This window comes from Gobio gobio (genome assembly GCF_949357685.1).
Source record: "Gobio gobio genome assembly, chromosome: 8".
Lineage (NCBI taxonomy): Eukaryota > Metazoa > Chordata > Actinopteri > Cypriniformes > Gobionidae > Gobio > Gobio gobio.
In genome coordinates, this window is record NC_137114.1 from 27387846 (window position 1) to 27403627 (window position 15782).

At 39.9% G+C, this 15782-nt stretch overlaps 3 protein-coding genes across 7 annotated transcripts in view; 1 reads left to right on the plus strand and 2 right to left on the minus strand.

The window, feature by feature from the left end:
* The window catches only part of nf1a (neurofibromin 1a), an 86923-nt gene that overhangs the window by 43598 nt on the left and 27543 nt on the right, over window positions 1-15782 (plus strand). For all 5 annotated transcript variants that reach the window (XM_079823877.1, XM_079823876.1, XM_079823878.1 and 2 more), the window contains 3 exons: window positions 13604-14036; window positions 14531-14871; window positions 15214-15416. In XM_079823877.1, the coding sequence (XP_079680003.1) occupies window positions 13604-14036; window positions 14531-14871; window positions 15214-15416 (977 nt within the window). The remainder of the gene's footprint in view (window positions 1-13603; window positions 14037-14530; window positions 14872-15213; window positions 15417-15782) is intronic.
* omg (oligodendrocyte myelin glycoprotein) lies at window positions 2687-5896 on the minus strand. Its single transcript, XM_079823551.1, has 2 exons — window positions 5529-5896; window positions 2687-4306 (listed from the first exon to the last, which is right to left on the minus strand). The coding sequence occupies exons 1-2, from the start codon at window positions 5540-5542 to the stop codon at window positions 3127-3129; spliced, it is 1194 nt and encodes a 397-aa protein (XP_079679677.1). The 5' UTR covers window positions 5543-5896; the 3' UTR covers window positions 2687-3126.
* Window positions 7546-10665, minus strand: evi2b (ecotropic viral integration site 2B). Its single transcript, XM_079823881.1, has 2 exons — window positions 10364-10665; window positions 7546-10044 (listed from the first exon to the last, which is right to left on the minus strand). Exons 1-2 carry the CDS (start codon window positions 10381-10383, stop codon window positions 8532-8534), a joined length of 1533 nt encoding a protein of 510 aa, XP_079680007.1. The 5' UTR covers window positions 10384-10665; the 3' UTR covers window positions 7546-8531.

Sequence of the window (15782 nt, forward strand, 5' to 3'; positions counted from 1 at the left end):
AAACCCCCTAAGATGTAAAACTAGATGAGGAAGAACCAAGACTCAACTGGGTAGTCCCCTCTTACTTGGACTGCCACATATTCAAACAAACTGCTGAGAAAACATTTAAACTTGTCACCAAATACATCAAAGAAATTATTGACATTTTAAAGCAAGCTCGGCTGTATTTTCAAAGAGTGCTGGTGCCGGCTGTTTTCAGCACCAGCTTTGTGCATCCAACCCCCCCCCCCCCCCCCCCCCCCCTATTTTTGCTGTAAGCAGAAGGAAACCCCTCTGTATGGCTTTTATTTGATCAGTTTACCATCCTGTGCAGGAGTGTAAAATGGCTGGCCAAGTTTGATGGTTCCCATACAGCACAGGGAGGCACCATGGGAGCTGAGGAAGCGTGTGTGTGTGTGTGTGTGTGTGTGTGTGTGTGTGTGTGTGTGTGTGTGTGTGTGTGTGTGTGTGTGTGTGTGTGTGTGTGTGTGTGTGTGTGTGTGTGTGTGTGTGTGTGTGTGTGTGTGTGTGTGTGTGTGTGTGTGTGTGTGTGTGTGTGTGTGTGTGTGTGTGTGTGTGTGTGTGTGTGTGTGTGTGTGTGTGTGTGTGTGTGTGTGTATATACACACAGTCCCTGACAAAAGTCTTGTCGCTTGTGTACAAATTAACCAGAAGTGCCGCTGAAATATATTTCTAATCAAGATTTTTTTTTTTTAAATGGCTCATTTAAACCCAACAGCTTTTGTAATAATGTTTCAGTGCAAAACAAAACTGTCAAAAAGTATTCTAATATTCACAGCTTGGTAAAGCCCATTGAGTCAATTTTTGCAAAGACATAAGTGTTGTCGCCTTGTCATATGAGCTTCACCTGTGACTAATAATGGATCAATTAGGTCTCAGGTGTGTATGAAAAGAACCCCAGTACATTAGACCTTCACATCAACTGCAGCTAGACCTCCGCAAACATGCCTAAGATTCACCCTGAGACTAAAGTTTTGATTATCAAGAGGCTGAAGACCAGATCCACTGCTGATGTGGCAGACACCTTCAATGTGTCTCAGCATCAAGTACAGAGGATAAAAAAAAGATTTGAAGAGACTGGAGACATTTTTGACAAGCCCAGGTCAGGCAGACCCCGCAAGACAACTGCTTGAGAGGACCGTTTGTTGGCTTGAAAATCCAAGGCCAGCCCATTTTCCACTGCAGAAGAGCTCCACGAGACCTGGTCACCTGAAGTCCCTGTGTCAACCAGAACAGTTTGTCGGATTCTGTCTCGAAATGGCCTCCATGGTCGAATCAGTGCCCAGAAGCCAGCACTAAACAAAAGACAATTGAAAAACCCTGTGGCATTTGCCAAGGCCCACAGCCTGATAAAAGGATGGACGCTGGAAAAGTGGCAGAAGGTGGATTTTTCAGATGAATCTTCTGTTGAATTACACCACAGTCGCCGCAAATATTGCAGGAGACCTACTGCAGCCCGCATGGATCTGAGATTCACCCAGAAAACTGTGAAGTTTGGTGGCGGAAAAATCATGGTCTGGGGTTACATCCAGTATGGGGGTGTGCGAGAGATCTGCAGGGTGGAAGGCAACATCAATAGTCTAAAATACCAAGAAATCTTAGCTACCTCTTATATTCCCAACCATAAAAGAGGCCAAATTCTGCAGCAGGATGGTGCTCCATCGCATACTTCCATCTCCACTTCAAAGTTCCTCAAGGCAAAGATCAAGATGCTCCAGGATTGGCCAGCCCAGTCACCAGACATGAACAATATTGAGCATATGTGGGGTAGGATGAAAGAGGAAGCATGGAAGACGAAATCAAAGAATATTGATGAACTCTGGGAGGCATGCAAGACTGCTTTCTTTGCTATTCCTGATGACTTCATCAATAAATTGTATGAATCCTTGCTAAACCGCATGGATGCAGTCCTTCAAGCTCATGGAAGTCATACAAGATATTAAATTTGGATCTCACAGCACCACTACTTAATTTGCTGACATATTTTTGTATTTGCAGTAAATTTGTTAAATTTCTGTATAGGCGACAAAACTTTTGTTTTGCCAAATTTTGACCTCTCTGTCTTGATTAAATAATAAATCTTTTTTCAGTGAAACTAATTTATTTCAGTGCATTAAACATCATTTGGGAGGGTTTTAGCTTTTCATATGAGCTATTTCTAACACCAATTGATTAATTAAAAGTCAGGTTAATAGAAGGGGTTTCTACAAAATAGATAAGCGACAAGACTTTTGTCAGGGACTGTATATATATATATATAGTATTCTCATGAAAAAAATTGTTAAGCCAGTTATTTATATCTTTTGCTGTAGTGTGTGAGTAGGCAATATCAGTTTACATTTCCCAACATTCCTTTTGCCATTAATTAATCATCCAGTGAGATTTTTGTATGCACAAGGAGTCTGACAACAGCCAGTATGCTCCACACGGAGATCTGATCTCACCATCATCAAGTCTGTCTGTGATTTACTTGAAGAAAACTGAGGCCGACTTAGTCCAGAAGAACTGTGGCAATGTCTCCAAGACGCTTGAAGAATATATATATATATGTTCCATTTAGTTTAAACCTCTATTGACGTGGACTGTCAGCTCTGCTTTGCTTTGCTATGTGTTTATGCATTTGGTATTTTCCACTCATGCTGCATGGCCCGTTGACTTTATTTTATGTAATTGCATTAAAACGCTATGGATTTTCCCATTTTATTTTTATTTCAAGAGTTAAAGGCAGCATGTCTGTACTCATAGAACACATCAGCTTTACACAGTGTTTTAGTTTGATACATAATATAAACAATGAAATGCACAATTCTCTGTCAGTGCTCAAGCATAACACTGGAAAGAACAATCAATTTTCCACATCAAGAAACTGATACTTGTAGTGTTCTTGTATACGTGTCTAGATGTCGATATGTGTAGCCATATAGTACACAGTCACATTATGTAGAAGGTTGTAAGTTTATTGGAAGCAGGCAGAGATTGCATACGTTGAAGAATGCTTACAAGTGGCCAGAACAATGTGAAAATGAAAACCTAAGAAGTGAGTCTCTCGTTTTTGCATTCTTTGTGGATTTTATTTGTTTTCCAGACTCAAGTCAGCAGGTCTAGTTCAAGAGATTGTTATGCAGAATCACAAAGCACTTGGGATGACAACTGTACATAAAAGGCTCAAAATGGTGGTTTCAAAGCTGCATATGTGGATTTGATGGCTTGTGCTGCGAGATCTGCCTGGAAGGACCTTCTTGGTGCTACGTGTTCGGATTGTTGTGCTTGACTGTGTGGACAGGCTATGTGGAGTGGAAGTGAGAAATCCCCCACCCATGATCAGTACCTGCACGCCCGCCCCAGAGCTATTAACAGGGCTTGCATTGTGAGCTACGTTCAACTGGGCTGACTTGGACAGGGAACCAGAAGTAACTGCCTGCATTGGAGCTCGGTGGATAGGATGACGAGCGTCGGCACCCAGTGGCGGCTCTGTGAATACGGCTGAGTGCCAGGTTCTACTAGTGGCCAGGTGTACCTCTCCACATCTGGGCCTGGTGTAGCAGGGGCAGCCCAAGACTTTCGCTGGGGTTTGTTGCATCCAAGTCAGCAAATGGTTTATATTTTCCTCATCCTCACAAGCCCAAGGATTGTCTCCAAGTGTGAGGAGCTGCAGTACATCCAGTTGATTGAAGACACCTTCACTTAATGAGGTAAAACGATTAGCATGCAGGTAGAATCTCGACAGTCTGGGAAGGCGATCCAGTGATCCAGGTAGGATCTGCAGCAAGAAATTGTGGGAAAGGTCCACAATCTCCAAATTGTAGGGCATGTTTGTCGGGACAGTCCAGAATTTGTTGTGACTAAGATTAAGAGCTTGGAGATTGGACAACGTATTGTTAATTAAGACCACACGTTCCAGCAAGTTGTGTGACAAGTCTAGATTCTGAAGATTCCAGTGGTAGGCCGTATCATTCTTCTCCAGTTGACGGATGTAGTTTCCAGAGGCACGTATATCCCAAAGAGCTCTCGGCAGACCTACAGGAAGGCGGTGCAGATGGTTATAGGAGATGTCCAAAGTTCTTAAGTGGTCAAAATGGTTGAGGAGCCCATCGAGATCTTGGAGCCGGTTATGAGACAAGTTGAGGAAATGAATGTTGTGCTGCAGGCTGTCAGGAATTATACCCAACCCTCGAGCAGAGCAGTCTACCACTCTATGGCCTCTGCTACAGATGCACATTGGCGGGCAAATGGCCAGTACACGCACCCCAAACAGGAGGACAAGCAACAGGTTAGCCACCATGGAGGCAGGTGTGATGTGGGCTGTCCTGTAATAAAAGACAGAGAAACTCGTCACAAACTTTGTTCTTTAGGTTTTGCTTTTTTTCAAGGTAAATTTGTAAGGATCCAAGCTAACTAGATACATCAAAGCTTTATTATACATATTAGTGGAAGGGTGGAGTCCTGGTCCCAACTGGGGTATCCCAGTAGAAGTTGGAACTTCAAATATGATTATGTACCATGTTGCAGGGTACCTTACTAAATGTTCTTCTAATATTTGTGCGAACCTTATAATCGTTTGTTCTTTACAGACCAAATCTACTTAAAATTCCACCAATGTACATTTTCTCTTTTGTCCCTCTGTATTCAACATGTTTTTACAATTGTATAGCTCTGTCCTTAACAGATTTGCAGAGGTGTGTAGCAATCATTTGAACTATTTTGGAGGACATGTCCACACTTACCCCCCACTATTGCAAGACGTACCCATTTCACCTTATTTTTGGAAAATAATCAGCACTTTTCAAAGAATAATGCCTTAATATGTCACGTTCCCTGTATAATCACTCAAACACTCCTGGTTCACCCGGTGTAACACATCAACAAAGTATGAACGTCATGCCACAAGGACAATTTCATTTATTGAGCATTCTCTGTCCATTACACTGTTAACAACAGGTTTCACTGTTACAACCCATACAGAGCCACTCAGTTCTCTCTCTCAGTGGGTCTGTGCTAATAGGTTGAGCCTCTGCCAGGAGCTACCCTGCCATGCTGCAGCAGTGAGATGTTAGCATTTAGCCTGGGTAGCAGTGCCTGCATCCTGAATACCCCCCACCCCCTCATTTGTGGGGCATTTGGGGACATCTTTGCACAGTCATGTCATGCTCAGTTCTAGAAAGTTGCACATTCTGTGTTGCCATGTCAGTATGCAGAAAATGATATTAAAGCCCAAATAATTTGCATTACCTCAGTAAATCCATTAGCAAGTCCATTAGAGCAAGTTGATTGTTTGCCACAGTCCAAGTAAAGGCTTAATGTTTATCTTAAGAAAAAGAGATTTTTTAATTTGCTAGAAATTGTAATGGGGAAAAAGTATCCTGTACTCTGATAGAGGTGTCCCTGTTTTTTTTTAATAACAATGCTCCTACTGCAGACTCGCTCTGACCTAGCATTACTGTGCATTTTGCAATTTGATCATGTATGTTAAACTAAATTGCATGAGTTCTACATTCCTCATCCTTGCCTTTCATGTCATATATCGCTTACCTGATTCTTTCCATTACTTTGTGCACATGTCGTTGTCCGTTCTGACCTCTCTTCCTGTTCCCCCTTTTTTAGAGCAGAAGACAATTTAGGTTGCTTCGTGTTTTGCTTTCCCAGTCTTATATAACAGCAAGGTCCACGTTTCGTCTTCACTGACTTGCACTCCTGTCCGTTTTTCCTCTTGCTCCCCCTGTTCTACCCACCCCTTTCCTTTTTCTCTCATTGGCAGCCGTGAGTTACTTTGGTTTAGAGCCTCTCTTAGCCATTTCCCTGCTTTTCCGTTCTTCCATGCATGGTAATGCAGTGTATTTGCACCCTTGGATAGTCTCCGCTGCTGCTGGCTGCCTGCTTACAGCACTTGTTTCAGGGCTAGCTGTCAGAGGAGGTAGAGAGAGAAAGGAGGTACCAAGGGAGGGAGATTGAAGAATCATCTGATGGTGGGGAGGGGGAGGTGGAGGTGGCGAAATGCAGCACAGAGTCGACCCATACTGCTGCTGATGAGGTGGGGGGGTGGATGCTGACTTCAGTGTTTTATATTCCGGTTCTGCACACGCCACCAAATCATCTCCCTTATCTCTATCTCTCTCTCTTCCACCCCCCACCCCCCCCCCCCCCCCCCCCAAATTGTTCTTTGTATGTAGCATGTTTAGATATCCCATTACTCACACAGCTGCTTTGATAAATGGACCCCTGCTCCATTGCGACGTTACCGTACATGCTGAATTATTCTGTGTGACGCAGCTAAATGCAGAAGACAGGCTGAAGTGGTTTAATGCCCCTCTATGGCCTTGTCCTCATTTAAATGACAGCTGTTTTTTTTTTTTTTTTTTTATGCACTCTATATTGAGTTTAAAAAAATCCTGAGGAATTCTGTATATGTCCGCAAGTTATTATTAAAATTTTACTCTGTTAGAGCTCATTAATATACCCCTTTTAGTTTAGTTTAGTTAGTTTAGAGTTTGTATGAAATCTCTGGGAAACAGAGGTTTGCGTCATTTGTTTGGCAGCACGTATTACTGTTTTGATTTTTTCTCTTTTAACTTAAATTTTTGATATACAAATCAATGGTTGAATGGATAGATGGAGATCTGTGGTCTGTCATGCTCCATTTGCCTTCCATCTGTTTCCCCCTAGTGTTCTGAATGTGCATGTGCAACTTTTAAGAGCACCAATGAGATATGAATAGTGAACGTGGGAACACCTGCATAGCAGCAGAGTGAGATTTTGAGCTATTGAACAAGAAAACCTGCAGCAGTAAATAGTACCAATAAGAACTGGATGTTGTGAAGAAATTTTAAAAAAATTATCGTCACCCTCATAAAAAGTACAATGTATAAAAGTAGAAGTATTTACTGCTGCAGGTTTTCTTATAATGCTATGCTGTCCAAATTGGATGTACTATTAATAATGATCACATTCTTTAAGATTATGAATGTGATGATGATGATTATTATTATGTTGTTGTTGTTGTTGTTGTTGTTTTCATGCCTCAAGCAAGTAGTTTAAAGTTATTGGCTCATGTAACCACTGAAGTCTGGCTGAATTCCACCGGATGAACAGAGCTTGCTTGAAAATAAATCAAAAGGCAGAAAATAGTCTCGTGGCGTGTTTCCCAATTTGACATTTCCTCTCTCACTTCTGCTGCAGGCGGTGCACATGCCTTGCATTCATCACTCTGCAGAAAACACACAGTATGCTACTTGTACTAACTTCCTACCTTGCTCAATAGTAGTACTTCAGTAGTGTTTATCCCTAGGCAGAGTTTGTTTGCATTGGAAACGGAGAACCGGTTGTGGATTAATTTTCATGGTGTTCGGTTCAGTTAAAGATTCTTGAATTGCTTTATTTGTCTCTTGGTGCAGACAGAACACCATTTTAATATAGTCTGGCAGTGTTTAGACAGCATCTTTCTAGTGTAGTTTGTGAATTTTACATTTTATAAATGTCCAGTGAGTGTCCGTTGTATCCCTTTAAGCAACTTCGTTTTCCTCTTGCAGGCAAACATAATGTTTGTACTCTTATATTTAAGAAAATTGATTGTAACAGGCAATTGTATTCTCTGATGCTGGATATTCTTATGATTAATTTACTTTAGAGATTAGATGAACTATCCAATAATGTTACAATAAAGTTCTTTCTCATTTTAATAAAGTTGTGGATTCAAATATTTTTAATACTGACGTTTACGTTTTACTTTTTTTGTTTTACACCTGAAGGAAAGGAGGACACATGGCCATGTTGTTGACACACCTTTTATTTTGAGTGAGCTTCTGTTGTGTCTGTTCTTGAAATGTTCTTCTGACAGTTTCTCACGGTTTGAAGCTCTCCCGTGTACCCAGTGGCTGTAGCAATGCAGTAATTCATTCGAAAACTGGCTGTTGTGGCTACATTGCCTCTTTAGTTTACACACGTGTTACAGTGCAAGTAGGTACAAAGATTGTACATGCTGTGGTTTTTGATGAACACAAACCGTTTTACCTGAGAACTAGCACAGCCTTGAAACAGCCTTGATTTTAACTTTTAATGAGACACATTTTGTTATTGGTTAGAAGATTTGTTGTTTTTCAAAGTGCTAAAGAAATGTTTTTTTAAAGACCTAATCACATTTGGAGTGTGTGGCTTTTAGTTATCTTCAAAGCAGCTATAATATGCTTTGACTATGGTTTACTTTGACTTGCCTTTAGCAGATACACGCATACAAAAAAAATACAGACTCAAGTAGAAAATCATGTTTAGCAATTTTGTTATAACCAAAGCGCAATTGATAGTAAAATAACAGTCTCTTCAAAATGTCTTGAATTTTTAAATACATCAATGCAGAAAAGAAAACAGCACCTGTTGAGCGATTTCTCTTTAAGAGTCTTGAACTAGCACAGTAGGTTGTAAATCCCTTGTAAGAAATGGTCTTTGCATATTTTTACTATTAGAAAGCAGATGTAAGATATGGTTATCTCAATTGAGTGGTTTGTAGCGGCGGAAGCGGAGAAGATTTTCTGTTACATGAGCTTAGGGCAATGGTGGAGCAGGTGGAACAATCCCCCCATCGGATGTTTGCAAAGGAGCTGCTTCTTCTGAAAGGGAATCAAGGTCTATAGACACTAAAGGTAGAGGTTTAATTATACTGTCCGTGCTAAAAGATAGAGATGGAGTGAGGTCATCGGTCTGCTTTGATACTTTGCTCTCCATCACAGGTTCTTTTGCACTTTCTGACGCAGATGTTTTGGTGTCCAAAGAATCCACTGCTGCTTGACCTTCCTGGATTTCAGTTGAGTCCTGAGCTACTGTTGGGTTCCTGTTGGGGGCTTGGAGCTCATCTGTATTTTGTCTGCCAAATGTGCTTCCTTGCAGGATGTCCTCCATGAGAACTTCCTCACTCGTGTTCCTCCCGAGCGTCAGGTGTTTGGAGAGCCGTTGGGGGAAGTATCTGGAAATGGACACCTGATTAAAGCCTTGTCTGTTGATGGTCTCGGACTCATCCATATTTGGCAAGTTCGGTTGAACGTTGCCATCCAGAAACGGCGAGGGTCCGGCCCATTCAGTATTTTCAAGCCGTTTTTTCTGCATTTTGCGCTTCCTTACCAAGATAACGATGATCACTATGAACATCAAAACAAAAGTGGTGCCGATCACAGCAGCCACAGCAGGACCTGGGTTTGCTTTCTGCTTACCTTTTGATGGAGTGTACATTTTCTTTGTTGGCTTAATTTTGGATGAAGTCTTACGCTCAGGACCTTGAGTGCTTGTCCACCTGTCTGTAACTACTTCTCTCTCTGTGGTTTTCACACCATTGGTGCTTACGGTCTTGTTGAAATCTTTTGCCGTTACTATTGCGGAAGTGTGGGCCTGAGTCATTGGGCTTGGTTGTTCTGTAGTCTCCATTGTGGGCTGGATTGTATGAAGGTCTCCATTTGTATTGTTGTTGTTGCTGCCCTCCATGACCGTTTTATTTTCTTGCCCACCATAGTGTCCAGTGAAATCAGAACTAGGAGGTGTTTCCCGAGTGGTTTCCAGTGTCTGAATAGGTCCTCTGCTTGGCTTTTCTTCTGGCAAAACATCTGCTCTTGTGGCATTGGTTGGTTTAGTCGGGACATTCAATTCTGTAGCATTCTCTATTTGCAAAAGAGATGTAGCATGCGGTCTGCGGGAGCCTTCTGTCGGTTTTCGTATTTCCTTTTGTGGAGTTGTTGCCTCTTCCTGTATTATTTGCTTTTCAGCTTGTGCTGGCGTAGTAGTCAAGTTGTATTCGCCATCAAGCATGTTCCTGCCTTTATTTTGATTTGATGTCTCGTCTTTAACGTTGAGTGTCGTTAGGTGTTGCGTCTGAGCTCTTCTTGAAAGTGAAACCACGTTGTCTGTACCAGAATCAGTAGTGTAGTTTATCTGCCCTGATGCATTGTCTGCTGTATTTGTTACCTCAATATTCTTATGGCTGGTTGTTAAATTGCCATTTAGGCTCCAGGGTAGAGAGAAGAGGAAGACAAGTGTGCAAAGAATAGTCCTCATGATGTCCTTAGAGAACCTTTCCAAAGAGAGACATTTTTGCACATAAGACTCAATAAACCATTTTATCTCCTACATTCTTATAGGCCACATGCAATATGCTCTGATTAAAACTTATATTTCTATTTTTAACTTCTAAAACAACACCTAATGTTGTGTATGCAAATGTCACAAACAGTGAAACAATGAAAAAAGCTAAAAGGCAAGACTTACTACTTAATATTTTGTAGTATCATGTAGTTACTTTAAATGTTAAAAACAACCTTAAAGATTTTGTGCAATGTCCAGTAATATAATCACTGGCTTATTCTAGACAAAATAGCAGAATAGTATCTTACCTAGGCATCCTCTGAAGCATTAGTTAAAGACTGAAGTACAATCTCATGAATACGGAACTGTCACTTCACTTGACAGGAAATGAAGCTGTGAAATAGCTACATTTGTTTTTGCTTATAGCAGAGTTTTTTTTCCTGAGGAAAGAATGTGTGGTAACAGAGTATGAAAAACCGAAGCTGGATAGTAGGCTTTTTTAAGGTATGTTTTGGAGCATTGCTATTCATTTTCTAAAAGGAAAAGCTAATAATTATCTTTACAAATATCTATAAAAGTGAGAACCTTTTTTTTAGAGCAGAAGTTATGTAAAGGGAAATGATATCATGCTGCTTTTTTTGTAATCTTGGGAAGTTCCTTTCACTGAACACCCACCTTCAATAACACTTAACAACATATTGGCAACTAGCTTAGCAGTACCATTGTTGCAGTGAGTTTTGCTCAGCGAACAACACTCTTCAGGAAATGTCAAAATCATTGTAAATAAGAAACTGAACAAGAAAATGTTATCATTAGCATTGAATTTTATTTAGTTTTTTATTGTGATGTCAGATTTCTGAAATACAAAACTTAAGGAATGCTTATTATTATAGGATCTGGAAGGTTTAATGGCATTGCTTTGCTTATTTTAAAGCTGAAGTGTGTGGTTTTTATAGTTCCTGCTTTATAGGTAGAGTCATCTGTAAGTAAGCCATTCATATGTTGATTGATCCAAACTGTTTGACTGACCAATGGCAGATAAAAAAGACTTTTTATCATTATTTTGTCATTTATTTTTGCAGTTCACTGCACATTGGTGACTACAATGGCATAGAAATGACACCCTACAATTGACCTGTCCATAAGTCCACTTATTTGGGGTTTTTCTACAGTGAATGTGCTCTTCAGTCTACTTCAGTAGATGCTGCTGCTGGTCATATTTATATATATATAAAAAAACAAAAAAAACATCCAAAGTATGACAAAGCTGAGGTTAAATAATTTTACAATATATATACTATAATGCACCATAATTTTATTTATTTATTTATTGTCGTTGTGATCTTCAATAAACAGACCTCCCGAGCTGATTAAGAAATCTGCTTTGACCTCATCTGTGAAAATGTCAAGTTTTAATTATTTCTATATGACCCATCAAATTCATCTAATATTACAATACATTTCCTTTTTAACAGGATAAGCAGATAATTGTAGTTAGTTAAACGATTCTCAAAAATGCTATGACCACTTGTAACTGCATTTTTGTTAGTTTTTTCTTTTTACTGCAGTAGCTGTAACTGTTGAAGCCATTTATTTAAAGAAAAAGAAAAAAAAAAGTAAATTTTGCCTGACATCACAGCCCAACGTACAAAAAAAGCGTATACTTTACACCATCAGAGGCATGTTTTCCAAATTTATGGGATCTATGCTGGAATCCTTAGAGGTTGAGCTCTGCATGGTTGTCGGGATGCTCTCCGAGTCAGAGGCTGCCTTAGAAGTGTTGATGTACTGGCTTGGCCCTGCTGCCCCATCTTGGACCTCTTCCTCCTCACCATCGGTCTTTACGTCCTCCAGTAGAACGCTGGTTTCGCATGGGCCCACAATTCCTCCCTCTCTTCTCTCTGTACCCCAATAGCCTGTTCCACTCACCAGGTCCGCATTGCTTCGGGGTGAACGAGGGGCCCGGTGACGACGTTTCAGGCTGGAAACGGTATACGCCAACACTATGGTGGAGGTTAGAAGGATCAGGATAACACCACCAGCAGTGGCGATCGCTATAAATGCTAGCTGGGCGTCAATAAAGCAGCTGATCTCGGAGGCACCGGTTGCAGGCAAACTAGCCGTCACAGGCAAACTAGCCGTCACAAGTGAAATGTTGAGGTCATCTTGCTCTTGGATAGTGGTGTTGTACATGGTTTGTTCTGGGGTCTGCAATGTCACCATATCTTGAGATCTATGTAACAAACAAGTACCATTATTCAGTAGGACATATTCTTTTTAATATTCTGTAGTGGTTAAAGCGGAAAAAAAATAGTTCACCCAAAAATTTACATTTTGTCATCATTTACTTATCCTCAAGTTGTTCCAAACCTGTATGAGTTGTTATAGTGTATGAGATAATATTTTAAAGAATGTCGGTAATCAAACAGTTGACAGTAGCTATTGACTTCCATAGGAAAAAAAATATTATGGAACACAATGGCTACTGTCAAATGTCTGGTTACCAACATTCTTTAAAATATCTTCTTATTAAAATATCATACAGGTTTGGAACGACTTGAGGGTGAGTAAATTAAGGTAAAAAAAAAAATCTGGGTTAACTATCCCTTTCTATTGGTAATTTAAAAGGACATTTTTTTGTAAAGACATTTATTTAGCAAGAACACATTCAAATAAGTGACTGTAAAGACATTTTATAATGTATAATAAAAATTCAAATAAATGCTGGAACATAAATGCATAGGACAATAATAGCAATAAATTATACAAAACATACAATAAAAAAATTTATATATATATATATATAACACAGAAAATAACCATTTTAAATTGTAATCATGTTTTTACTGTATTTTCAAAATCATACCAACTCCAAACGTTTGAATGGTAGTGTACATAATTTAACACAAATTACACAATCACTAACATTTTAATCCGTTTATATGGATATTAAATGCTGCTAATCTTTTGTAATAATTGTTTCGGACAGTCTTTGTTTATTAGTGTATAATAAAAAGATTAACAGAGTATTTTGTTTCCCTCACTTCTGTCCTCTCCAAACTCTCAATTACACATTAGCTTTAGCAATAATTGGTGAAGTACTTACTAAAGTGGATTTAGAACCTTTCTTTTTGACTCTGGAGCACTGGAAGATGAAGAACAATGACCTGAAGTAATGAGGCCTGATATATCGCAGTGTAGAACACAGTCACTTCCTGTCCCCACGCTTGATGTTGTTATTTAGGTGTTTTTCAGATGAGATGCTCTTGACCTGTGGTTATAACAGTAGAAAGCAGGGTTATATTTGCATTGCAGGTTTCCATTCTGTGTAAGCTGTGAGATGTTTGCCATTTAAGGGAATTGGAACAGACAGCTCATGTTTAAAGTGTTTTTAATGTTTGAAGTAAAAGTTAATGCGTGTTGTTTTTGGCATACATCCTTGAAAAATCAATTACCGCTTCTTTTTTGTGCGCTTTTGGACATTTCCAGTTTTAGAACCAAGAAGACATTAAAATTTAAATCTGAACTATAATTGTTATTTCTTCTAGGTTTAAAACTGGACAAATCAATGGTGATCTTCTGATCTACCATGTCCTGCTGACTCTCAAACCATACTACGCCAAGCACTACGAGATCGTAGTAGATCTCACCCATGTGGGCCCCAGTAACCGCTTCAAGACGGACTTCTTATCCAAGTGGTTTGTGGTCTTTCCAAACTTTGCCTATGAGAATGTCGCTGCTGTGTACATCTACAACTGCAACACCTGGGTGCGAGAGTACACCAAATACCACGAGCGACTACTGACAGGTCTTAAGGGGAGCAAGAAGCTGCTGTTTATCGATTCACCTGCACGTCTAGCCGAACACATCGAACCCGAGCAGCAGAAGCTGCCCGCTGCTACCCTGGCGTTGGAAGAGGACCTCAAAGTGTTTCATAATGCCCTGAAACTGGCGCATAAGGACACAAAGGTGTCGATCAAGGTAAAAAAAAATGGTCAAACTCAACCCAGATGTTATTTTGAGTTTGTTTAGGAGTTTGTTGTGTTTTAGGTTTGTAACTCTACTGCTGGACATTTTTAGTATGGATACACCAGTATTAAAGCTGATCATGATTTTCATGTTATGGCCGATAACTGATAAATGAACGATATTGAAATTCTCTACAGTCAATAAAAATGTAAACGCAAGTAAATGAATTATATCAAAATGTAGGCATCACATTATTGTAGTGTACAATATAAAAAATGGAAGTTAATTTTATGAACTGCTAAAGATCAAGAATGACCTACTATTAAATTATTTTTTTTAAAGTGTAAGTGAGCATTAGATGATAGCAAAGGTAGTCTAATTACAAAAACGGTAGAAATGAACATGCTCAATTAAATATTTAATATTGCTTGATACTGATAAGTAAAATCTCTAATATTGGCTGGTAACTGAAATGGTTCTTATATATTGTTGCCCATTCTACCTAGGTGGGATCAACAGCTGTACAAGTGACCTCAGCCGAACGCACACGTGTCCTAGGACAGCCCGTTTTCCTGAACGACATATACTACGCTTCAGAGATTGAGGAGATTTGCCTGGTGGACGAGAACCAGTTCACACTGACTATCGCAAACCAGGGCACTCCTCTTACATTCATGCACCAGGAGTGCGAAGCCATTGTTCAGTCCATCATCCACATCCGGACACGCTGGGAGCTTTCCCAACCGGACTCAATTCCCCAACACACCAAGATCAGGCCTAAAGATGTTCCTGGCACCCTGCTCAACATCGCCCTCCTCAACCTGGGAAGCTCTGACCCCAGTCTGAGGTGAGAAACATTGAGCTTGAGGTTTCAGCCATTGTCAGGCTGTTTTCAGCTCAGTTTTGGGTGAATAGTCCAATGCATCGAGCTGTTGTTGTTGTGACAATGAGTCTTCTATTTGCAGGCTGTCTTCTGTCTTTGTTGTGGTGAACTGATTAGAAATGCTAATATTGCTGCTTTGTGTCTTTAGTTCAACTGGGGCCGCTCTTTAACTTGCCGCCCCACATTTAGAATCATAAACCTGTCATGTAAAATGAAATATCACATTAATTCCAACAAATATCGAAACTAACATGTTGTTAAAGTAAATTAGTGCTTCTGAAAATGACTTGTTAACTCCTTCAACAGGTCAGCTGCATACAATCTACTTTGTGCCTTAACCTGCACCTTCAACCTAAAGATTGAGGGCCAACTCTTGGAAACGTCTGGCCTGTGCATCCCAGCCAACAACACCCTTTTTATTGTGTCTATTAGCAAAACGCTAGCAGCTAATGAACCCCACCTCACTCTGGAGTTCCTGGAAGAGTGCATCTCTGGCTTCAGCAAGTCAAGTCAGTGTCACAAGCAAAAAAAAGCGGCCATTATTCTGCACACACATACACACACACGCATTTCAATTTGTTAAAGAATGCAGTACATTGTTCAAAAGTGACAGTAAAGATTAATTTACTATAAATTCTATAAATTGATCATTTAAATTAAATGTTGTTTTTTTACCTTTCTATTCGTCAAAGAATCATGAATTAAAGTATCATGTTTCCACAAAAATTAAGCAGCTCAGTTGTTTTCAACAATAAAAAAAAAATATTCTTGAGCACCAAATTAGCATATTAGAAAGATCTATGAAGGATTATGTGACACTGAAGACGATGATGTGATGATGCTGAAAATTCAGCTGTGTCATCATAAGAGATGTT

Excerpts from the sequence above, each read along its gene's own strand:
- evi2b (XM_079823881.1), bottom strand. The coding sequence starts at position 10,383 with ATGCTTCAGAGGATGCCTAG. Across the intron at positions 10,045-10,363 it reads ATGCTTCAGAGGATGCCTAG|GTTCTCTAAGGACATCATGA; the intron begins GTAAGATACTAT and ends CTCTTTGGAAAG.